At 44.9% G+C, this 24988-nt stretch overlaps 6 protein-coding genes across 6 annotated transcripts; 5 read left to right on the forward strand and 1 right to left on the reverse strand.

Annotated features, from left to right (window-relative positions):
• The first annotated feature begins 932 nt into the window (after positions 1 to 932).
• Positions 933 to 2253, forward strand: LOC147253602 (aminoacyl tRNA synthase complex-interacting multifunctional protein 2-like). Its single transcript, XM_086217304.1, has 2 exons — positions 933 to 1156; positions 1377 to 2253. The coding sequence occupies exons 1-2, from the start codon at positions 1046 to 1048 to the stop codon at positions 2175 to 2177; spliced, it is 912 nt and encodes a 303-aa protein (XP_086073430.1). The 5' UTR covers positions 933 to 1045; the 3' UTR covers positions 2178 to 2253.
• Positions 2254 to 6267: 4014 nt separating this feature from the next.
• On the forward strand, positions 6268 to 7589 carry LOC147253603 (aminoacyl tRNA synthase complex-interacting multifunctional protein 2-like). The gene is made up of 2 exons (XM_086217305.1): positions 6268 to 6460; positions 6681 to 7589. Exons 1-2 carry the CDS (start codon positions 6350 to 6352, stop codon positions 7479 to 7481), a joined length of 912 nt encoding a protein of 303 aa, XP_086073431.1. The 5' UTR covers positions 6268 to 6349; the 3' UTR covers positions 7482 to 7589.
• Positions 7590 to 10779: 3190 nt separating this feature from the next.
• LOC147253604 (aminoacyl tRNA synthase complex-interacting multifunctional protein 2-like) lies at positions 10780 to 12075 on the forward strand. Its single transcript, XM_086217306.1, has 2 exons — positions 10780 to 10978; positions 11199 to 12075. Exons 1-2 carry the CDS (start codon positions 10868 to 10870, stop codon positions 11997 to 11999), a joined length of 912 nt encoding a protein of 303 aa, XP_086073432.1. The 5' UTR covers positions 10780 to 10867; the 3' UTR covers positions 12000 to 12075.
• A 2014-nt stretch (positions 12076 to 14089) lies between these two features.
• LOC147253605 (mucosal pentraxin-like) lies at positions 14090 to 15815 on the reverse strand. Its single transcript, XM_086217307.1, has 5 exons — positions 15649 to 15815; positions 15509 to 15569; positions 15126 to 15228; positions 14748 to 15039; positions 14090 to 14644 (listed from the first exon to the last, which is right to left on the reverse strand). The coding sequence occupies exons 1-5, from the start codon at positions 15664 to 15666 to the stop codon at positions 14426 to 14428; spliced, it is 693 nt and encodes a 230-aa protein (XP_086073433.1). The 5' UTR covers positions 15667 to 15815; the 3' UTR covers positions 14090 to 14425.
• A 2470-nt stretch (positions 15816 to 18285) lies between these two features.
• LOC147253606 (aminoacyl tRNA synthase complex-interacting multifunctional protein 2-like) lies at positions 18286 to 19601 on the forward strand. Its single transcript, XM_086217308.1, has 2 exons — positions 18286 to 18477; positions 18697 to 19601. Exons 1-2 carry the CDS (start codon positions 18367 to 18369, stop codon positions 19495 to 19497), a joined length of 912 nt encoding a protein of 303 aa, XP_086073434.1. The 5' UTR covers positions 18286 to 18366; the 3' UTR covers positions 19498 to 19601.
• A 3193-nt stretch (positions 19602 to 22794) lies between these two features.
• On the forward strand, positions 22795 to 24128 carry LOC147253607 (aminoacyl tRNA synthase complex-interacting multifunctional protein 2-like). The gene is made up of 2 exons (XM_086217309.1): positions 22795 to 23005; positions 23226 to 24128. Exons 1-2 carry the CDS (start codon positions 22895 to 22897, stop codon positions 24024 to 24026), a joined length of 912 nt encoding a protein of 303 aa, XP_086073435.1. The 5' UTR covers positions 22795 to 22894; the 3' UTR covers positions 24027 to 24128.
• The last annotated feature ends 860 nt before the right edge of the window (positions 24129 to 24988 follow it).

Consider the following 24988-nt stretch of genomic DNA (forward strand, 5'->3'; position numbering starts at 1 on the left):
CATTACATAGCATGTGACATGAGGTACATGCATTCTGGCCTATTTACAGTTTTTTTATTTGTCAAAAGGACCTGACTTTTAAGAATTTTACCCAGACTCTCAATCTTTTTGTCTTTTGTGGTAAAAAAGAACAACCAGCATCCTACACAGGTGTTTTTTCTTTACTCTCAGTAAAGAAAAATTATCTGAATTGGATGGAGTTGACCCTCCATAAGGTCAGCACTGTCACCTCATAGCAGGATGAATTGAAGCCCAGGATCTCTGTGTGAGTCTGCATGTTCTCCCTGTTCCTGTGTGGGTTCTCTCTGGTACTCCAGCTTCCTCCCACAGTCCAAAGACATCAAGAGGGGACGAGGCTGATTGATACTCTAAATTGACCGTAGGTGTGACTGAGAGCGTGAATGGTTGTCTGTCTCTATGTGTTGGTCCTGTGATGGACTGGTGACCTGTCCAGGGTGAACCCCGCCTCTCACCTGAAGGCTGCTGGGATAGGCTCCAGACCCCCCCCCCCCCCCGTGACCCTTGAAGGATAAGAGGTAGAGAATGGATGGATGGACAAGATAGGAATAATATGATCAAATTCACTTCCCCGTAGTCAAGACCTGCCTTCTTACAATGAAAAATATTTATTCCCACAAATATTGTTCACAAATGTCTAACAGTTTGTCATCATGAGCAAGAAAATCCCTCCATCTGACAGGTGTGACGTTACCAGTGCACAGGTGAGAGTTTGACTGGTCATCATCAATGTATGGTGTTACTGTGTAGTAGATGAAGTCCAGCACTGCTGCTGTGGTTCGCTAGCAAATGTCCTGCTTTGATGTTGCTCTGTAGTCATTCTGACACATCAAAGAGCCTCAATTCTGAGATCAGCCTGAGATGAAAACCAGCAAGATCAAATTCTGACATTCTTTGTGACATCAAAGGGGAGCATTAGTCAGGGGACTATAAGGGCACATTTGTACAAGCTCTTGTTACCACTGCAGATAAACAACTTTTTGGAACTTTACTGACAGCAACATTTGATTGTTTGGCCTGCACAAAGATGTCCACCTTCACTTGGAACAGTGTGGTTGGTGGACTGATGGACGTAGCTCGTCGGTTCCTCTGCTGTGCCTCCCTCTGTGTTCAGGCAAATGGCTCTGATGACGATGAGGTAAGTCACAGTTGTTGACAAGATCCTGATTTTAGACTTTGTTCCCACCTCCTAACTTTGTCTTCTTGCATTTCTCTTTTTCATCCGTCCTCCACCCGACATTCTCAGTGATTTATGGAAGCGCTGCTGCTCTCATTGCTCTCTCCTTACCCACTGTTTCTTGATCTCATGTTCATCATCTCACCACTGAATTTCACTGTTTTTTGGGGGTTGAAAACAGGTTCTCATGATTGGAGGAGAGCAGAGAAGCTTCCTGGAGGAGGACAACCTCATTCTTCCTGCTGAGTCAGACATGCCAGATGTTGATGTGGACCTGCCGGACAGCAGCAGCCTCTCCACCCTCAACGTTCAACCCAGCTCAACCTTGAAAGAACCGCTCAGCCTGGAAGCGGTGCTGGGCAAGAACCGTGGAGTTCTCACAGACATTGTAATTAATGTGAACCCAGCACAGCCACCCAAGACCCTTCTTGTGCTCCACAGCATGCTGTGCCAGCGCTACCGGGTGCTGTCCAATGTTCACGCCCACTCGTCAATCAGGAATGTGCCCCCACAGCTCATGTCCTGCCTTGGCCCGCGCCATCCGGATAGCCATAACCGACAGCTATTTGAATTGGGGTTCACTCTTATTTGGAAGGATGTCCCAAAAGCACAGATGAGAGTAAAGGACATGTGCCCCATCGAGGGAGAGGGAAATGTGGCACGTTTCCTGTACAAACTGCTGGCCACGTACCCCAGTGAGCCTGCTTTTGCCACACTGGTGGACTTCATGGTGGACACCGCCTTCCACCAGCTCAGAGAGGGCAGTCCAGAGCAACAAGCTGCCGTGCTGCACTCCTTCAACTCCTCGCTTGGCTGCAGCCCCTGGATTGCAGGCCAGGATTTCTCACTTGCAGACATCGCATGCTACTGTGTCATACTGCAAAGTGGCCTGACCTCCGCTGCACCCATGAATGTCCAGAAGTGGCTTCAGACCTGTGAGGACCTGGACCACTTTGGCCCCGCCAAGCTCCAACTAGGATGACCTGGGGTGGCACTGGATGAGGATTAGCTGGGCAACACTGAGAGAATGGAATTATAATAAAAAATAAGGACCTGTACTGAATGTGTTCATGTGGTGTATCAGAGTTGTGTTGTCAAAAAGTTTTTTCTGCAAATATTAAAAACATCAACTTTAAATCAAGTTTTGAAACATAAGCGTGAACCTCTTGATCCAAATGATCTCCTGGTTGGTCTTGATTTCCCCAGTATAATGACTAGATGGTTTCTATCAGGCACTTCTTAGTAGAACCATCAATAGTACAGGAAGGAGCACACCATGTTGGTCAGGTTATCTAAATGAAAACAGTGTCCAGAAATTACCTCTAAATATTGACATGGCAAACATCATGCTTTTTCTTTAGCTAGCTTAGCTAAATAGCTAGTTAGCTTAGCTGACATATATTCATCATCACCACCTTGTTGGACCTGGTAAGACATCCATGTTACAAATTTAATTTAACAGTGGAGCTGCATTTTTACTGAACAATGAAAAAATAATTTCCATTTCTCAAACAAGTTCAAGATGATTTGCCACCAAAAGGAACAGCACTCTTGTCCCAATCAAGACATTATTGATATCTCTGGGGTTTCTCAAAGCTGTGGGAGGAGCAAGATGCAAAAATCAGAATATTATTTGTGTTGAATGGGCTGCTATGCATCGCAGACCTTGAAAGAGGTCAGTGGATCAAGGACTGAACTTTACCAAGCACTGAAATACACAAATATCATGCAGAATGAGAACTTTTACTCACGTACTTCTCTGCTTTTACTGATGCAGCATTTAGATGGGAGACATCTGATTTTATCTGGGTGTTTGTAGTCCAACTGAAAGGCTCGTGAGTACTTCCTCCACCACTGATGATAATTTAGATGACGTTCTCAGGTACTGTGTTTGTCTCACTGCCTTAAGTTTGTACTGCAGAAGGAATGGGAAACCTCAAAAGAAGAGAAAACCCTTTTTAACAATGGAGAAAATGACAGCAACCTCTTTGCCTGTTTAAGTTTTTCATGGAACCGATTTTGAATTTTCTGTATGAGTCTTGGCACATTTCATCTTTGGACATTTACTTGATGCTCTGAAAGTTTTTATCCTTGTTTCACGTGGTCATGACATCACTCATCTGCTCCAAGTCATTTTTTGGAGGATGTGTGATTTCTGCCATGACTTGAGCTTGGATGAGAACCCAAACGCATGACTCCCATGCAAGGTGCAAAATGAACAAAGTTTATTACCAAACTAGAAGTAAAAAAACACTCTTATGAGGGAAAAAGCCTAAAGTACAAAAACTCCCAGTCACCAAAAAGAGGAAACCTGACGAGACAAAGTAATAAAGACACTCAATGTCACGTCAGGTAAGGAGCATGGCATGGACTAAAAACTGACAAGACAAAGTATTTACAAAATTACAAACTTGGACGAGGCATGGAACAAAAATATTAAGCGTATACAACGTGTTTTGACTGGGGGAACAGACCAGCCAAAACCAGCTGGAGCCCAACCTCCCTGGGTCACATTAACACACCACCGTGTGTCACACACCGTACGGGGAATCACAACATGCTTAATTTTGGCACAGTAGGCCAACATTGTTGAGCAGCGCTGCGGATACTTACCTGGAATGCACCAGCTCTCAAAAACGAGAACTGCATGGAATACAACCACCAGGGAGAAAGCACTGAGACAGTTCTCCCAGGACTTAACTTTGACTTCTACAACAGGTAAGAGGCTACAGTTGTACTCCTTCTAAAGTCTGAGTCTTTGAGTGTCCCAAGTCCATGTGGAGATCCATGTAAAGCACTCGTCCAACTGGCCAACACAGATGTTTTGTACAACACTAATCAAGATCATGGCCGGTACAACCAGTGTGTCTTAAAGAGTATCCACGTCCCACGATCCAGTAAGTCAATTCTCCATCCAGATGTAATATAGAATGCATGGAGAGATCATCTGGATACTGGAGAACAGCTGTTAGGACAGAACCCCGGAGAGCGAGCACAAGGAGAGGAGAACGATCAACAGGATAAAAAATGTCTTTGACAAATTTTCCAGACAGGTTAATCTACAAGGAGGCAGAGGTGAACCAATGCACTTAAAGAATTGGAATTATTCCAAGTGGAACATGAGCTCAGTCTAGAACAGTTTTTACTTCCCCTCCATGTCACCTTCACCTGGAACTCCTGGTTTATCTGCTGGTAAATACCTCTCAACAGAATCTAGGACTGTTGTTGATCTTTCTATTGTCCTCCCTCTTTGTTTATTCAGTCAAATTAAAACAGGAACAGGACAGGATCAGACTGCAACAATCCTGTCAACATAGAGAATCTTCAGGCCCCACCTGCCTTCCATCCAGGACCTTTATTGCTCCAGAGTCAGGAAACGGGCAGCACCATCTCTGCTGACCCATCACACCCTGCTCACAAACTGATCCCCTCCTCTCTGGAAGACGCGACAGAGCCCCGTATGCAAGACCACCAGACACAAAAACTTTTACTCTCAGTGAAGAGAAACAATTTGAATTGGATGGAGTTGACCCTCCATAAGGGCAGCACTGTCACCTCATGGCAGGATGAGTTGAAGCCCAGAATCTTTCTGTGTGAGTCTCCATGTTCTCCCTGTTCCTGTGTGGGTTCTCTCTGGTACTCCAGCTTCCTCCCACAGTCCAAAGACATCAAGAGGGGACAAGGCTGATTGATACTCTAAATTGACTGTAGGTGTGTGTCAGGAATTGAGAGTTGAGGACGATGGAGACCAAATTGCAGATAGTGAGGGCGGTGCACAAAAGAGGTTTATTGAGAGGGGGGGACTTGACAGCTGTAGACGTGGCGGGAGGCTGGAGTCATGGTGTGAGTCAGGAGGCTTGATGTGAGGCAAAAGGCTTGACTTGACAAACTATGACGGCGACGACGACAGCAAATGACAGCGACAATGACAAATACAATGACTAAAACTACGATTATGACACTGACCCAACACGTAACTGAGGAAACACACAGGTTAAATACAAGAGGGGAAACAAGACACAGGTGGTGCAATCACCCAGGTGAGACACATAAGGTAATCACAGGAGGGAAGACAGGAAGACAGGACATGACCACAAAATAAAACAGGAAACACAAGACAGGGATCGTGACAGTGTGACTGTGAGTGTGAATGGTTGTCTGTCTCTATGTGTTGGTCCTGTGATGGACTGGTGACCTGTCCAGGGTGAACCCCGCCTCTCACCCGCTGACGCTGGGATCGGCTCCAGCCCCCCCGCGACCCTTAATGTGTAGGAATAAGCGGAAGATGACGATGGATGGATGGATGGATGGATGGAGTTGACCCTCCATAAGGTCAGCACTGTCACCTCAGGATGAGTTGAAGCGCAGCATTTTTCTGTGTGGAGCCTGCATGTTCTCTCTGTTCCTGTGTGGGTTCTCTCTGGTACTCCAGCTTCTCCCACAGTCCAAAGACATCAAGAGGGGACGAGGCTGATTGATATTCTAAATTGACCGTAGGTGTGACTGTGATTGTGAATGGTGTTCTGTCTCTATGTGTTGGTCCTGTGATGGACTGGAAACCTGTCCAGGGTGAACCCTGCCTCTCACCGAAGGCTGCTGGGATAGGCTCCAGCCCCCCCACGACCCTTAACAGGATAAGTGGAAGAAAATGGATGGATGGAGGGACAAGATTGGAATAATATGATCAAATTCACTTCCCCGTAGTCAAGACCTGCCTTGTTACATTGAAAAATGTATATTCCCAAAAATATTGTTCACAAATGTTTAACAGTTTGTCATCATGAGCAAGAAAATCCCTCCATCTGACAGGTGTGATGTTACCAGTGCACAGGTGAGAGTTTGACTGGTCATCATCAATGTATGGTGTTACTGTGTAGTAGATGAAGTCCAGCACTGCTGCTGTGGTTCGCGAGCAAATGTCCTGCTTTGATGTTGCTCTTTAGTCATTCTGACACATCAAAGAGCCTCAATTCTGAGATCAGCCTGAGATGAAAACCAGCAAGATCAAATTCTGACATTCTTTGTGGCATCAAAGGGGAGCATTCGTCAGGGAACTATAAGGGCACATTTGTACAAGCTCTTGTTACCATTGCAGATAAACAACTTTTTGGAACTTTACTGACAGCAACATTTGATTGTTTGGACTGCACAAAGATGTCCACCTTCACTTGGAACAGTGTGGTTGGTGGACTGATGGACGTAGCTCGTCGGTTCCTCTGCTGTGCCTCCCTCTGTGTTCAGGCAAATGGCTCTGATGACGATGAGGTAAGTCACAGTTTTTGACAAGATCCTGATTTTAGACTTTGTTCCCACCTCCTAACTTTGTCTTTTTGCATTTCTCTTTTTCATCCGTCCTCCACCCGACATTGTCAGTGATTTATGGAAGCGCTGCTGCTGTCATTGCTCTCTCCTTACCCACTGTTTCTTGATCTCATGTTCATCATCTCACCACTGAATTTCACTTTTTTTGGGGGGTTGAAAACAGGTTCTCATGATTGGAGGAGAGCAGAGAAGCTTCCTGGAGGAGGACAACCTCATTCTTCCTGCTGAGTCAGACGTGCCAGATGTTGATGTGGACCTGCCGGACAGCAGCAGCCTCTCCACCCTCAACGTTCAACCCAGCTCAACCTTGAAAGAACCGCTCAGCCTGGAAGCGGTGCTGGGCAAGAACCGTGGAGTTCTCACAGACATTGTAATTAATGTGAACCCAGCACAGCCACCCAAGACCCTTCTTGTGCTCCACAGCATGCTGTGCCAGCGCTACCGGGTGCTGTCCAATGTTCACGCCCACTCGTCAATCAGGAATGTGCCCCCACAGCTCATGTCCTGCCTTGGCCCGCGCCATCCGGATAGCCATAACCGACAGCTGTTTGAATTGGGGTTCACTCTTATTTGGAAGGACGTCCCAAAAGCACAGATGAGAGTAAAGGACATGTGCCCCATCGAGGGAGAGGGAAATGTGGCACGTTTCCTGTACAAACTGCTGGCCACGTACCCCAGTGAGCCTGCTTTTGCCACACTGGTGGACTTCATGGTGGACACCGCCTTCCACCAGCTCAGAGAGGGCAGTCCAGAGCAACAAGCTGCCGTGCTGCACTCCTTCAACTCCTCGCTTGGCTGCAGCCCCTGGATTGCAGGCCAGGATTTCTCACTTGCAGACATCGCATGCTACTGTGTCATACTGCAAAGTGGCCTGACCTCCGCTGCACCCATGAATGTCCAGAAGTGGCTTCAGACCTGTGAGGACCTGGACCACTTTGGCCCCGCCAAGCTCCAACTAGGATGACCTGGGGTGGCACTGGACGAGGATTAGCTGGGCAACACTGAGAGAATGGAATTATAATAAAAAATAAGGACCTGTACTGAATGTGTTCATGTGGTGTATCAGAGTTGTGTTGTCGAAAAGTTTTTCTGCAAATATTAAAAACATCAACTTCAAATCAAGTTTTGAAACATAAGCGTGAACCTCTTGATCCAAATGATCTCCTGGTTGGTCTTGATTTCCCCAGTATAATGACTAGATGGTTTCTATCAGGCACTTCTTAGTAGAACCATCAATAGTACAGGAAGGAGCACACCATGTTGGTCAGGTTATCTAAATGAAAACAGCCTCCAGATATTACCTCTAAATATTGACATGGCAAACATCATGCTTTTTCTTTAGCTAGCTTAGCTAAATAGCTAGTTAGCTTAGCTGACATATATTCATCATCACCACCTTGTTGGACCTGGTAAGACATCCATATTACAAATTTAATTTAACAGTGGAGCTGCATTTTTACTGAACAATGAAAAGATAATTTCCATTTCTCAAACAAGTTCAAGATGATTTGCCACCAAAAGGAACAGCACTCTTGTCCCAATCAAGACATTATTGATATCTCTGGGGTTTCTCAAAGCTGTGGGAGGAGCAAGATGCAAAAATCAGAATATTATTTGTGTTGAATGGGCTGCTATGCATCGCAGACCTTGAAAGAGGTCAGTGGATCAAGGACTGAACTTTACCAAGCACTGAAATACACAAATATCATGCAGAATGAGAACTTTTACTCACGTACTTCTCTGCTTTTACTGATGCAGCATTTAGATGGGAGACATCTGATTTTATCTGGTTGTTTGTAGTCCAACTGAAAGGCTCGTGAGTACTTCCTCCACCACTGATGATAATTTAGATGCCGTTCTCAGGTACTGTGTTTGTCTCACTGCCTTAAGTTTGTACTGCAGAAGGAATGGGAAACCTCAAAAGAAGAGAAAACCCTTTTTAACTATGGAGAAAATGACAGCAACATCTTTGCCTGTTTAAGTTTTTCATGGAACTGATTTTGAATTTTCTGTATGAGTCTTGGCACATTTCATCTTTGGACATTTACTTGATGCTCTGAAAGTTTTTATCCTTGTTTCACGTGGTCATGACATCACTCATCTGCTCCAAGTCATTTTTTGGAGGATGTGTGATTTCTGCCATGACTTGAGCTTGGATGAGAACCCAAACGCATGACTCCCATGCAAGGTGCAAAATGAACAAAGTTTATTACCAAACTAGAAGTAAAAAAACACTCTTATGAGGGAAAAAGCCTAAAGTACAAAAACTCCCAGTCACCAAAAAGAGGAAACCTGACGAGACAAAGTAATAAAGACACTCAATGTCACGTCAGGTAAGGAGCATGGCATGGACTAAAAACTGACAAGACAAAGTATCTACAAAATTACAAACTTGGACGAGGCATGGAACAAAAATATTAAGCGTATACAACGTGTTTTGACTGGGGGAACAGACCAGCCAAAACCAGCTGGAGCCCAACCTCCCTGGGTCACATTAACACACCACCGTGTGTCACACACCGTACGGGGAATCACAACATGCTTAATTTTGGCACAGTAGGCCAACATTGTTGAGCAGCGCTGCGGATACTTACCTGGAATGCACCAGCTCTCAAAAACGAGAACTGCATGGAATACAACCACCAGGGAGAAAGCACTGAGACAGTTCTCCCAGGACTTAACTTTGACTTCTACAACAGGTAAGAGGCTACAGTTGTACTCCTTCTAAAGTCTGAGTCTTTGAGTGTCCCAAGTCCATGTGGAGATCCATGTAAAGCACTCGTCCAACTGGCCAACACAGAAGTTTTGTACAACACTAATCAAGATCATGGCCGGTACAACCAGTGTGTCTTAAAGAGTATCCACGTCCCACGATCCAGTAAGTCAATTCTCCATCCAGATGTAATATAGAATGCATGGAGAGATCATCTGGATACTGGAGAACAGCTGTTAGGACAGAACCCCGGAGAGCGAGCACAAGGAGAGGAGAACGATCAACAGAATAAAAAAATGTCTTTGACAAATTTTCCAGACAGGTTGATCTACAAGGAGGCAGAGGTGAACCAATGCACTTAAAGAATCTGAATTATTCCAAGTGGAACATGAGCTCAGTCTAGAACAGTTTTTACTTCCCCTCCATGTCACCTTCACCTGGAACTCCTGGTTTATCTGCTGGTAAATACCTCTCAACAGAATCTAGGAGTGTTGTTGATCTTTCTATTGTCCTCCCTCTTTGTTTATTCAGTCAAATTAAAACAGGAACAGGACAGGATCAGACTGCAACAATCCTGTCAACAGAGAGAATCTTCAGGCCCCACCTGCCTTCCATCCAGGACCTTTATTGCTCCAGAGTCAGGAAACGGGTTGCACCATCTCTGCTGACCCATCACACCCTGCTCGCAAACTGTTTGATCCCCTCCTCTCTGGAAGACGTGACAGAGCCTCGTATGCAAGACCACCAGACACAAAACCTTTTACTTTCAGTGAAGAAAAATAATCTGAACTGGATGGAGTTGACCCTCCATAAGGTCAGCACTGTCACCTCAGGATGAGTTGAAGCCCAGAATCTTTCTGTGTGGAGCCTTTATGTTCTCTCTGTTCCTGTGTGGGTTCTCTCTGGTACTCCAGCTTCCTCCCACAGTCCAAAGACATCAAGAGGGGACGAGGCTGATTGATATTCTAAATTGACCGTAGGTGTGACTGTGATTATGAATGGTGTTCTGTCTCTATGTGTTGGTCCTGTGATGGACTGGAAACCTGTCCAGGGTGAACCCTGCCTCTCACCGAAGGCTGCTGGGATAGGCTCCAGCCCCCCCACGACCCTTAACAGGATAAGTGGAAGAAAATGGATGGATGGAGGGACAAGATTGGAATAATATGATCAAATTCACTTCCCCGTAGTCAAGACCTGCCTTCTTACATTGAAAAATGTTTATTCCCAAAAATATTGTTCACAAATGTCTAACAGTTTGTCATCATGAGCAAGAAAATCCCTCCATCTGACAGGTGTTACGTTACCAGTGCACAGGTGAGAGTTTGACTGGTCATCATCAATGTATGGTGTTACTGTGTAGTAGATGAAGTCCAGCACTGCTGCTGTGGTTCGCTAGCAAATGTCCTGCTTTGATGTTGCTCTGTAGTCATTCTGACACATCAAAGAGCCTCAATTCTGAGATCAGCCTGAGATGAAAACCAGCAAGATCAAATTCTGACATTCTTTGTGACATCAAAGGGGAGCATTCGTCAGGGAACTATAAGGGCACATTTGTACAAGCTCTTGTTACCACTGCAGATAAACAACTTTTTGGAACTTTACTGACAGCAACATTTGATTGTTTGGCCTGCACAAAGATGTCCACCTTCACTTGGAACAGTGTGGTTGGTGGACTGATGGACGTAGCTCGTCGGTTCCTCTGCTGTGCCTCCCTCTGTGTTCAGGCAAATGGCTCTGATGACGATGAGGTAAGTCACAGTTGTTGACAAGATCCTGATTTTAGAATTTGTTCCCACCTCCTAACTTTGTCTTCTTGCATTTCTCTTTTTCATCCGTCCTCCACCCGACATTCTCAGTGATTTATGGAAGCGCTGCTGCTCTCATTGCTCTCTCCTTACCCACTGTTTCTTGATCTCATGTTCATCATCTCACCACTGAATTTCACTTTTTTTGGGGGGTTGAAAACAGGTTCTCATGATTGGAGGAGAGCAGAGAAGCTTCCTGGAGGAGGACAACCTCATTCTTCCTGCTGAGTCAGACGTGCCAGATGTTGATGTGGACCTGCCGGACAGCAGCAGCCTCTCCACCCTCAACGTTCAACCCAGCTCAACCTTGAAAGAACCGCTCAGCCTGGAAGCGGTGCTGGGCAAGAACCGTGGAGTTCTCACAGACATTGTAATTAATGTGAACCCAGCACAGCCACCCAAGACCCTTCTTGTGCTCCACAGCATGCTGTGCCAGCGCTACCGGGTGCTGTCCAATGTTCACGCCCACTCGTCAATCAGGAATGTGCCCCCACAGCTCATGTCCTGCCTTGGCCCGCGCCATCCGGATAGCCATAACCGACAGCTATTTGAATTGGGGTTCACTCTTATTTGGAAGGACGTCCCAAAAGCACAGATGAGAGTAAAGGACATGTGTCCCATCGAGGGAGAGGGAAATGTGGCACGTTTCCTGTACAAACTGCTGGCCACGTACCCCAGTGAGCCTGCTTTTGCCACACTGGTGGACTTCATGGTGGACACCGCCTTCCACCAGCTCAGAGAGGGCAGTCCAGAGCAACAAGCTGCCGTGCTGCACTCCTTCAACTCCTCGCTTGGCTGCAGCCCCTGGATTGCAGGCCAGGATTTCTCACTTGCAGACATCGCATGCTACTGTGTCATACTGCAAAGTGGCCTGACCTCCGCTGCACCCATGAATGTCCAGAAGTGGCTTCAGACCTGTGAGGACCTGGACCACTTTGGCCCCGCCAAGCTCCAACTAGGATGACCTGGGGTGGCACTGGATGAGGATTAGCTGGGCAACACTGAGAGAATGGAATTATAATAAAAAATAAGGACCTGTACTGAATGTGTTCATGTGGTGTATCAGAGTTGTGTTGTCAAAAAGTTTTTTCTGCAAATATTAAAAACATCAACTTCAAATCAAGTTTTGAAACATAAGCGTGAACCTCTTGATCCAAATGATCTCCTGGTTGGTCTTGATTTCCCCAGTATAATGACTAGATGGTTTCTATCAGGCACTTCTTAGTAGAACCATCAATAGTACAGGAAGGAGCACACCATGTTGGTCAGGTTATCTAAATGAAAACAGCCTCCAGATATTACCTCTAAATATTGACATGGCAAACATCATGCTTTTTCTTTAGCTAGCTTAGCTAAATAGCTAGTTAGCTTAGCTGACATATATTCATCATCACCACCTTGTTGGACCTGGTAAGACATCCATGTTACAAATTTAATTTAACAGTGGAGCTGCATTTTTACTGAATAATGAAAAAATAATTTCCATTTCTCAAACAAGTTCAAGATGATTTGCCACCAAAAGGAACAGCACTCTTGTCCCAATCAAGACATTATTGATATCTCTGGGGTTTCTCAAAGCTGTGGGAGGAGCAAGATGCAAAAATCAGAATATTATTTGTGTTGAATGGGCTGCTATGCATCGCAGACCTTGAAAGAGGTCAGTGGATCAAGGACTGAACTTTACCAAGCACTGAAATACACAAATATCATGCAGAATGAGAACTTTTACTCACGTACTTCTCTGCTTTTACTGATGCAGCATTTAGATGGGAGACATCTGATTTTATCTGGGTGTTTGTAGTCTAACAAAGGCTCGTGAGTACTTCCTCCACCACTGATGATAATTTAGATGCCGTTCTCAGGTACTGTGTTTGTCTCACTGCCTTAAGTTTGTACTGCAGAAGGAATGGGAAACCTCAAAAGAAGAGAAAACCCTTTTTAACAATGGAGAAAATGACAGCAACCTCTTTGCCTTTTTAAGTTTTTCATGGAACTGATTTTGAATTTTCTGTATGAGTCTTGGCACATTTCATCTTTGGACATTTACTTGATGCTCTGAAAGTTTTTATCATTGCTTCAAGTGGTCATGACATCACTCATCTGCTCCAAGTCATTTTTTGGAGGATGTGTGATTTCTGTGTAACAATGAAGGAAAAGAGGAAGATGATGTGCCTCCGACGTGTTATTTTATTTATAAAAGGGGAAGAAAGCTGAGAAGTATAGAGAAGCAAGTGAGGTCATGATGGACCCACACACACACAAACACACACACACACACACACACACACACACACACACACATACACACACACACACAGGATTTGTTTATTCCCTGCTGCCTATATCACCACCTTCTGATGGAAATCTGCACTACTAACAACTTGATAGCAACAGCACCGACCCATAATCCCTCCATCTGGGTTTTAAATATTACGTGTCAACATGTATTATTTTGTTATTGTTCTGTAATTTGTAAAGATTTTCCTTTGATATGAAACAACTAGTTTTAGATTTATGTCCCCCTGTCCTTTTTTAAACAACAGACCCCCTTTGATATTTAAAACAGTAACTAAATTTCACTTTGAATATCTTTCAAACAAGCTACTTTTAACTTTGATCTGACTTATAATTTCACTTGTAAGTAAGTTCAATCAAAGCAATAGGACTTTTAATTGAGTAGAATAAAAGTGAGCCTAGTTGTATACATTTACTTTTAAGAATTTGATCCAAACTCTCAAACTTTTTGTCTGTTGCGGTACCTACAAAGGTGTTTTTTTCTGTGCTGTTCAGTGAGGGCTAACCAGTTGCTTGCTAAATGTGAAGGTGGTCTTGATAGGCTCATCTCAGCAAAGTGAACAAGCCAACAGTCGTTGCCAAACTGCTGGACTACTCATGTAGGCAATGTTTCTCTCCTCTACAAATTAATTTGGAGTGAGCATGTAAATGTAAACAAGAACAAAAATGAGTTTAAAAGAGCATGAAATCAGAGGCAGCAGAATAAATATCCAAAAGTAGAAAAAAAGATTGAATTTGAGACTGGATTATAGTGACAGACATGACATTTTAATGCATCAATAGATCCCAAAAATATTTAATCCACCACAGATATGGCTGATTCTAGGTATGTCTCATATTCTACACTGTCACATACATGAAGCATAAAGTACTGTAGTTTTAACATGAAATCAAACAGATCAGAGTGATTGTCAACAAAGACTGTAAAAGGAGCTTTTTTGGAGCATCATTCAAAGGGCTGATGTGTCATGAAAGCGTGCTGATGTCAGTCCAAACTGTCTTCACTGACGTCAAATTGACCTCCGGCCTATGAAACGGAAGTTTGTCCAGTTCGGATCAGGAAATATGAGACATTAGCTTTTTCACAGAGTGACTTCAGAAGCAAATCCTCAGTTTTTCTTCTATGAGCGCTCTCCCAGTGGTCTGGAACTCCAGCGCCTTCCAGTTGAGTGCATTTCCTGGGGTAAAACTGAGATCATTTGTGTACTGCTGGATCTCACAGTGGGTAAGAACATAGTCCCACATGTGGACATCAGCTATCATGCCAATGAACGACTGCTTCACGTCAAACCCTCCTCCTCGAGAATCCTGCTCCTAGAAAGATTAAAAAAAGAAGTTGAAATCAAGCAAAGAATACGTTTCCAGAACTGCATGAGCAGAATATGAAAACCAGTAACGTTGAGCAACAAAACCTCACCTGGCCTAAGATAATAAAAGGTTCACGGATGTTTTGACCGCCGATATATTTCTTACTGGAAGGCTTTCCGTCTAACCAGAGCTGGCTCAGTCCAGATTCAGAGTCCCACGTAGAACACAAAGAGTGCCACATGTTTTGTTTGTATTCTTGACCACTAAACTGTACCATTTTGTTGTCGATATCAAGATCAATCGCGTCAATCGTAGGACTCTTGTAAATCACAAAGCCATTGTAAGAAGAGGGTGTGGCCAGAGAGAACAGTGTGTGGCCTCTGCTCAGGTCTGTAAAGGACCTGGAGGAAGAAGAAAGGAAATAAAATGAAAGCTTTTAGGCAGCAATGTCACAGATGTCATCATACATTTCCAAGTATGAGGCTACCTGAGACAGACAGTCACGGCACTGAGTTCCACTTTTGATGGAATCAGCCTCACGTTAGCTGTGTCCGTTTCCTCTGGGAAGGTGAACATTTTACCTGACAGATCTCCACCGGTAACAGAGCCGAAGAAATGAACAAACAAGTGAACAGCACAACAGGGACAATCTTAACTGAGTCCCTGCATCGAATGTGTTTCATGTAAACGTTTCAGAAAAAAGTCATTTATTTGGTAAACAATGTCAAAAACTGTGAATTTTTTTTCCGTCAAAGTTGTTCATTTGTCTTTAAAAAAGTCGATAGCACAAAACCGATGAACAACTGACTGACTTTAACAGAGTCAACACAAGTGACATTGAACGATAAACTGCTCAAACAATGATTTTACCTTGCAGACCTGCTGTCTGGATCCCCAGGACAAGCAGAAACAGCAGATGACACTGAAACATCTGAAAAGACACCAAAAGCTTTGGTAAGAATCCAAAATATGAGTTGCGTTGCCATTCCAGGAATAATCGCACGACTTACCTTCACCTGATACAACATTCGATGCAGATGGAGGGGAAAATGCTGACCAGTCACTGTTATTTGATCAATTAGTGGATATTAAGCCCTGCTACTGATCCTGACGTGCTATCAGCAGCGTGGTGTGCAGCAGGGAACAGCCCCGTGCTCTGTACCCTCGTTATGCCCCCTCATTTCTCTCACTGTAAGTGTGCCTCGATTGAGCAATTCAGAACATTTTTCTTTTTACACCGCAGGCAGCCTCTGCCTTCTTTTACAGAACTGACTTGCTGCAAAGCAACATTTAAAACATGTCAGGACAATTTGCAGAGAATCGTCCAGACACGTCTTGAAATTACTTTAATAAATGATTTGCTCTTAAGCAAGAAGATATTTCCGCCTGTAAACCTGACCCCAGATCCCCGACTAATTAATATCAGTCCTTGGTTAGAACTAAATTTATCGAAATACTTCAGTCTACCGTATATTCTGATAGATTAAACCTAAGACTATACCCAATATCTATCACAAAATACCTGGGACGGAGAGCGAGCACAAGGAGAGGAGAACGATCAACAGAATAAAAAATGTCTTTGACAAATTTTCCAGACAGGTTAATCTACAAGGAGGCAGAGGTGAACCAATGCACTTAAAGAATCTGAATTATTCCAAGTGGAACATGAGCTCAGTCTAGAACAGTTTTTACTTCCCCTCCATGTCACCTTCACCTGGAACTCCTGGTTTATCTGCTGGTAAATACCTCTCAACAGAATCTAGGAGTGTTGTTGATCTTTCTATTGTCCTCCCTCTTTGTTTATTCAGTCAAATTAAAACAGGAACAGGACAGGATCAGACTGCAACAATACTGTCAACAGAGAGAATCTTCAGGCCCCACCTGCCTTCCATCCAGGACCTTTATTGCTCCAGAGTCAGGAAACGGGTAGCACCATCTCTGCTGACCCATCACACCCTGCTCGCAAACTGTTTGATCCCCTCCTCTCTGGAAGACGCGACAGAGCCTCGTATGCAAGACCACCAGACACAAAACCTTTTACTTTCAGTGAAGAAAAATAATCTGAATTGGATGGAGTTGACCCTCCATAAGGTCAGCACTGTCATCTCATAGCAGGATGAGTTGAAGCCCAGAATCTTTCTGTGTGAGTCTCCATGTTCTCTCTGTTCCTGTGTGGGTTCTCTCTGGTACTCCAGCTTCCTCCCACAGTCCAAAGACATCAAGAGGGGACGAGGCTGATTGATACTCTAAATTGACTGTAGGTGTGTGTCAGGAATTGAGAGTTGAGGACGATGGAGACCAAATTGCAGACAGTGAGGGCGGTGCACAAAAGAGGTTTATTGAGAGGGGGGGACTTGACAGCTGTAGTCGTGGCGTGAGGCTGGAGTCGTGGCGTGAGGCAGGAGGCTTGACGTGAGGCAAAAGGCTTGACTTGACAAACTATGACGGCGGCGACGACGACGACAGCAAATGACAGCGACAATGACAAATACAATGACTACAACTACGATTATGACACTGACCCAACACATAACTGAGGAAACACACAGGTTAAATACAAGAGGGGAAACAAGACACAGGTGGTGCAATCACCCAGGTGAGACACATAAGGTAATAACAGGAGGGAAGACAGGAAGACAGGACATGACTACAAAATAAAACAGGAAACACAAGACAGGGATCGTGACAGTGTGACTGTGAGTGTGAATGGTTGTCTGTCTCTATGTGTTGGTCCTGTGATGGACTGGTGACCTGTCCAGGGTGAACCCCGCCTCTCGCCCGTTGACGCTGGGATCGGCTCCAGCCCCCCCGCGACCCTTAATGTGTAGGAATAAGCGGAAGATGACGATGGATGGATGGATGGATGGATGGATGGAGTTGACCCTCCATAAGGTCAGCACTGTCACCTCAGGATGAGTTGAAGCGCAGCATTTTTCTGTGTGGAGCCTGCATGTTCTCTCTGTTCCTGTGTGGGTTCTCTCTGGTACTCCAGCTTCCTCCCACAGTCCAAAGACATCAAGAGGGGACGAGGCTGATTGATACTCTAAATTGACCGTAGGTGTGACTGTGATTGTGAATGGTGTTCTGTCTCTATGTGTTGGTCCTGTGATGGACTAGTGACCTGTCCAGGGTGAACCCTGCCTCTCACCGAAGGCTGCTGGGATAGGCTCCAGCCCCCCCCACGACCCTTAACAGGATAAGCGGAAGAAAATGGATGGATGGATGGATGGATGGATGGACAAGATTGGAATAATATGATCAAATTCACTTCCCCGTAGTCAAGACCTGCCTTCTTACATTGAAAAATGTTTATTCCCAAAAATATTGTTCACAAATGTCTAACAGTTTGTCATCATGAGCAAGAAAATCCCTCCATCTGACAGGTGTGACGTTACCAGTGCACAGGTGAGAGTTTGACTGGTCATCATCAATGTATGGTGTTACTGTGTAGTAGATGAAGTCCAGCACTGCTGCTGTGGTTCGCTAGCAAATGTCCTGCTTTGATGTTGCTCTGTAGTCATTCTGACACATCAAAGAGCCTCAATGCTGAGATCAGCCTGAGATGAAAACCAGCAAGATCAAATTCTGACATTCTTTGTGACATCAAAGGGGAGCATTCGTCAGGGAACTATAAGGGCACATTTGTACAAGCTCTTGTTACCACTGCAGCTAAACAACTTTTTGGAACTTTACTGACAGCAACATTTGATTGTTTGGCCTGCACAAAGATGTCCACCTTCACTTGGAACAGTGTGGTTGGTGGACTGATGGACGTAGCTCGTCGGTTCCTCTGCTGTGCCTCCCTCTGTGTTCAGGCAAATGGCTCTGATGACGATGAGGTAAGTCACAGTTGTTGACAAGATCCTGATTTTAGACTTTGTTCCCACCTCCTAACTTTGTCTTCTTGCATTTCTCTTTTTCATCCGTCCTCCACCCGACATTCTCAGTGATTTATGGAAGCGCTGCTGCTCTCATTGCTCTCTCCTTACCCACTGTTTCTTGATCTCATGTTCATCATCTCACCACTGAATTTCACTGTTTTTTGTGGTTGAAAACAGGTTCTCATGATTGGAGGAGAGCAGAGAAGCTTCCTGGAGGAGGACAACCTCATTCTTCCTGCTGAGTCAGACGTGCCAGATGTTGATGTGGACCTGCCGGACAGCAGCAGCCTCTCCACCCTCAACGTTCAACCCAGCTCAACCTTGAAAGAACCGCTCAGCCTGGAAGCGGTGCTGGGCAAGAACCGTGGAGTTCTCACAGACATTGTAATTAATGTGAACCCAGCACAGCCACCCAAGACCCTTCTTGTGCTCCACAGCATGCTGTGCCAGCGCTACCGGGTGCTGTCCAATGTTCACGCCCACTCGTCAATCAGGAATGTGCCCCCACAGCTCATGTCCTGCCTTGGCCCGCGCCATCCGGATAGCCATAACCGACAGCTGTTTGAATTGGGGTTCACTCTTATTTGGAAGGACGTCCCAAAAGCACAGATGAGAGTAAAGGACATGTGCCCCATCGAGGGAGAGGGAAATGTGGCACGTTTCCTGTACAAACTGCTGGCCACGTACCCCAGTGAGCCTGCTTTTGCCACACTGGTGGACTTCATGGTGGACACCGCCTTCCACCAGCTCAGAGAGGGCAGTCCAGAGCAACAAGCTGCCGTGCTGCACTCCTTCAACTCCTCGCTTGGCTGCAGCCCCTGGATTGCAGGCCAGGATTTCTCACTTGCAGACATCGCATGCTACTGTGTCATACTGCAAAGTGGCCTGACCTCCGCTGCACCCATGAATGTCCAGAAGTGGCTTAAGACCTGTGAGGACCTGGACCACTTTGGCCCCGCCAAGCTCCAACTAGGATGACCTGGGGTGGCACTGGACGAGGATTAGCTGGGCAACACTGAGAGAATGGAATTATAATAAAAAATAAGGACCTGTACTGAATGTGTTCATGTGGTGTATCAGAGTTGTGTTGTCGAAAAGTTTTTCTGCAAATATTAAAAACATCAACTTCAAATCAAGTTTTGAAACATAAGCGTGAACCTCTTGATCCAAATGATCTCCTGGTTGGTCTTGATTTCCCCAGTATAATGACTAGATGGTTTCTATCAGGCACTTCTTAGTAGAACCATCAATAGTACAGGAAGGAGCACACCATGTTGGTCAGGTTATCTAAATGAAAACAGCCTCCAGATATTACCTCTAAATATTGACATGGCAAACATCATGCTTTTTCTTTAGCTAGCTTAGCTAAATAGCTAGTTAGCTTAGCTGACATATATTCAACATCACCACCTTGTTGGACCTGGTAAGACATCCATGTTACAAATAAAATTTAACAGTGGAGCTGCATTTTTACTGAACAATGAAAAAATAATTTCCATTTCTCAAACAAGTTCAAGATGATTTGCCACCAAAAGGAACAGACCTCTTGTCCCAATCAAGACATTATTGATATCTCTGGGGTTTCTCAAAGCTGTGGGAGGAGCAAGATGCAAAAATCAGAATATTATTTGTGTTGAATGGGCTGCTATGCATCGCAGACCTTGAAAGAGGTCAGTGGATCAAGGACTGAACTTTACCAAGCACTGAAATACACAAATATCATGCAGAATGAGAACTTTTACTCACGTACTTCTCTGCTTTTACTGATGCAGCATTTAGATGGGAGACATCTGATTTTATCTGGTTGTTTGTAGTCCAACTGAAAAGCTCGTGAGTACTTCCTCCACCACTGATGATAATTTAGATGACGTTCTCAGGTACTGTGTTTGTCTCACTGCCTTAAGTTTGTACTGCAGAAGGAATGGGAAACCTCAAAAGAAGAGAAAACCCTTTTGAACAATGGAGAAAATGACAGCAACCTCTTTGCCTGTTTAAGTTTTTCATGGAACCGATTTTGAATTTTCTGTATGAGTCTTGGCACATTTCATCTTTGGACATTTACTCGATGCTCTGAAAGTTTTTATCCTTGTTTCACGTGGTCATGACATCACTCATCTGCTCCAAGTCATTTTTTGGAGGATGTGTGATTTCTGCCATGACTTGAGCTTGGATGAGAACCCAAACGCATGACTCCCATGCAAGGTGCAAAATGAACAAAGTTTATTACCAAACTAGAAGTAAAAAAACACTCTAATGAGGGAAAAAGCCTAAAGTACAAAAACTCCCAGTCACCAAAAAGAGGAAACCTAACGAGACAAAGTAATAAAGACACTCAATGTCACGTCAGGTAAGGAGCATGGCATGGACTAAAAACTGACAAGACAAAGTATCTACAAAATTACAAACTTGGACGAGGCATGGAACAAAAATATTAAGCGTATACAACGTGTTTTGACTGGGGGAACAGACCAGCCAAAACCAGCTGGAGCCCAACCTCCCTGGGTCACATTAACACACCACCGTGTGTCACACACCGTACGGGGAATCACAACATGCTTAATTTTGGCACAGTAGGCCAACATTGTTGAGCAGCGCTGCGGATACTTACCTGGAATGCACCAGCTCTCAAAAACGAGAACTGCATGGAATACAACCACCAGGGAGAAAGCACTGAGACAGTTCTCCCAGGACTTAACTTTGACTTCTACAACAGGTAAGAGGCTACAGTTGTACTCCTTCTAAAGTCTGAGTCTTTGAGTGTCCCAAGTCCATGTGGAGATCCATGTAAAGCACTCGTCCAACTGGCCAACACAGATGTTTTGTACAACACTAATCAAGATCATGGCCGGTACAACCAGTGTGTCTTAAAGACTATACACGTCACACAATCCAGTAAGTCAATTCCCCATCCAGATGTAATATGGAATGCATGGAGAGATCGTCTGGATACTGGAGAACAGCTGTTAGGACAGAACCCCGGAGAGCGAGCACAAGGAGAGGAGAACGATCAACAGAATAAAAAAAAGTCTTTCACAAATTTTCCAGACAGGTTAATCTACAAGGAGGCAGAGGTGAACCAATGCACTTAAAGAATCTGAATTATTCCAAGTGGAACATGAGCTCAGTCTAGAACAGTTTTTACTTCCCCTCCATGTCACCTTCACCTGGAACTCCTGGTTTATCTGCTGGTAAATACCTCTCAACAGAATCTAGGAGTGTTGTTGATCTTTCTATTGTCCTCCCTCTTTGTTTATTCAGTCAAATTAAAACAGGAACAGGACAGGATCAGACTGCAACAATCCTGTCAACAGAGAGAATCTTCAGGCCCCACCTGCCTTCCATCCAGGACCTTTATTGCTCCAGAGTCAGGAAACGGGTAGCACCATCTCTGCTGACCCATCACACCCTGCTCGCAAACTGTTTGATCCCCTCCTCTCTGGAAGACGCGACAGAGCCTCGTATGCAAGACCACCAGACACAAAACCTTTTACTTTCAGTGAAGAAAAATAATCTGAATTGGATGGAGTTGACCCTCCATAAGGTCAGCACTGTCACCTCATAGCAGGATGAGTTGAAGCCCAGAATCTTTCTGTGTGAGTCTCCATTTTCTCTCTGTTCCTGTGTGGGTTCTCTCTGGTACTCCAGCTTCCTCCCACAGTCCAAAGACATCAAGAGGGGACGAGGCTGATCGATACTCTAAATTGACCGTAGGTGTGACTGTGATTGTGAATGGTGTTCTGTCTCTATGTGTTGGTCCTGTGATGGACTAGTGACCTGTCCAGGGTGAACTCCACCTCTCACCGAAGGCTGCTGGGATAGGCTCCAGCCCCCCACGACCCTTAACAGGATAAGCGGAAGAAAATGGATGGATGGATGGATGGATGGACAAGATTGGAATAATATGATCAAATTCACTTCCCCGTAGTCAAGACCTGCCTTCTTACATTGAAAAATGTTTATTCCCAAAAATATTGTTCACAAATGTCTAACAGTTTGTCATCATGAGCAAGAAAATCCCTCCATCTGACAGGTGTGACGTTACCAGTGCACAGGTGAGAGTTTGACTGGTCATCATCAATGTATGGTGTTACTGTGTAGTAGATGAAGTCCAGCACTGCTGCTGTGGTTCGCTAGCAAATGTCCTGCTTTGATGTTGCTCTGTAGTCATTCTGACACATCAAAGAGCCTCAATTCTGAGATCAGCCTGAGATGAAAACCAGCAAGATCAAATTCTGACATTTTTTGTGACATCAAAGGGGAGCATTAGTCAGGGGACCATAAGGGCACATTTGTACAAGCTCTTGTTACCACTGCAGCTAAACAACTTTTTGGAACTTTACTGACAGCAACATTTGATTGTTTGGCCTGCACAAAGATGTCCACCACCACTTGGAACAGTGTGGTTGGTGGACTGATGGACGTAGCTCGTCGGTTCCTCTGCTGTGCCTCCCTCTGTGTTCAGGCAAATGGCTCTGATGACGATGAGGTAAGTCACAGTTGTTGACAAGATCCTGATTTTAGAATTTGTTCCCACCTCCTAACTTTGTCTTCTTGCATTTCTCTTTTTCATCCGTCCTCCACCCGACATTCTCAGTGATTTATGGAAGCGCTGCTGCTCTCATTGCTCTCTCCTTACCCACTGTTTCTTGATCTCATGTTCATCATCTCACCACTGAATTTCACTGTTTTTTGGGGGTTGAAAACAGGTTCTCATGATTGGAGGAGAGCAGAGAAGCTTCCTGGAGGAGGACAACCTCATTCTTCCTGCTGAGTCAGACGTGCCAGATGTTGATGTGGACCTGCCGGACAGCAGCAGCCTCTCCACCCTCAACGTTCAACCCAGCTCAACCTTGAAAGAACCGCTCAGCCTGGAAGCGGTGCTGGGCAAGAACCGTGGAGTTCTCACAGACATTGTAATTAATGTGAACCCAGCACAGCCACCCAAGACCCTTCTTGTGCTCCACAGCATGCTGTGCCAGCGCTACCGGGTGCTGTCCAATGTTCACGCCCACTCGTCAATCAGGAATGTGCCCCCACAGCTCATGTCCTGCCTTGGCCCGCGCCATCCGGATAGCCATAACCGACAGCTGTTTGAATTGGGGTTCACTCTTATTTGGAAGGACGTCCCAAAAGCACAGATGAGAGTAAAGGACATGTGCCCCATCGAGGGAGAGGGAAATGTGGCACGTTTCCTGTACAAACTGCTGGCCACGTACCCCAGTGAGCCTGCTTTTGCCACACTGGTGGACTTCATGGTGGACACCGCCTTCCACCAGCTCAGAGAGGGCAGTCCAGAGCAACAAGCTGCCGTGCTGCACTCCTTCAACTCCTCGCTTGGCTGCAGCCCCTGGATTGCAGGCCAGGATTTCTCACTTGCAGACATCGCATGCTACTGTGTCATACTGCAAAGTGGCCTGACCTCCGCTGCACCCATGAATGTCCAGAAGTGGCTTCAGACCTGTGAGGACCTGGACCACTTTGGCCCCGCCAAGCTCCAACTAGGATGACCTGGGGTGGCACTGGACGAGGATTAGCTGGGCAACACTGAGAGAATGGAATTATAATAAAAAATAAGGACCTGTACTGAATGTGTTCATGTGGTGTATCAGAGTTGTGTTGTTGAAAAGTTTTTCTGCAAATATTAAAAACATCAACTTCAAATCAAGTTTTGAAACATAAGCGTGAACCTCTTGATCCAAATGATCTCCTGGTTGGTCTTGATTTCCCCAGTATAATGACTAGATGGTTTCTATCAGGCACTTCTTAGTAGAACCATCAATAGTACAGGAAGGAGCACACCATGTTGGTCAGGTTATCTAAATGAAAACAGTGTCCAGATATTACCTCTAAATATTGACATGGCAAACATCATGCTTTTTCTTTAGCTAGCTTAGCTAGATAGCTAGTTAGCTTAGCTGACATATATTCAACATCACCACCTTGTTGTACCTGGTAAGACATCCATGTTACAAATTTAATTTAACAGTGGAGCTGCATTTTTACTGAATAATGAAAAAATAATTTCCATTTCTCAAACAAGTTCAAGATGATTTGCCACCAAAAGGAACAGCACTCTTGTCCTAATCAAGACATTATTGATATCTCTGGGGTTTCTCAAAGCTGTGGGAGGAGCAAGATGCAAAAATCAGAATATTATTTGTGTTGAATGGGCTGCTATGCATTGCAGACCCCAAAAGAGGTCAGTGGAATAAGGACTGAACTTTACCAAGCACTGAAATACACAAATATCATGTAGAATGAGAACTTTTACTCACGTACTTCTCTGCTTTTACTGATGCAGCATTTAGATGGGAGACATCTGATTTTATCTGGTTGTTTGTAGTCTAACAAAGGCTCGTGAGTACTTCCTCCACCACTGATGATAATTTAGATGCCGTTCTCAGGTACTGTGTTTGTCTCACTGCCTTAAGTTTGTACTGCAGAAGGAATGGGAAACCTCAAAAGAAGA

Source organism: Aulostomus chinensis, chromosome 11 (assembly GCF_037954235.1).
Source record: "Aulostomus chinensis isolate RoL2024-O1b breed Wild chromosome 11, RoL_Achi_v1.0, whole genome shotgun sequence".
In the NCBI taxonomy this organism is placed as follows: Eukaryota; Metazoa; Chordata; class Actinopteri; order Syngnathiformes; family Aulostomidae; genus Aulostomus; species Aulostomus chinensis.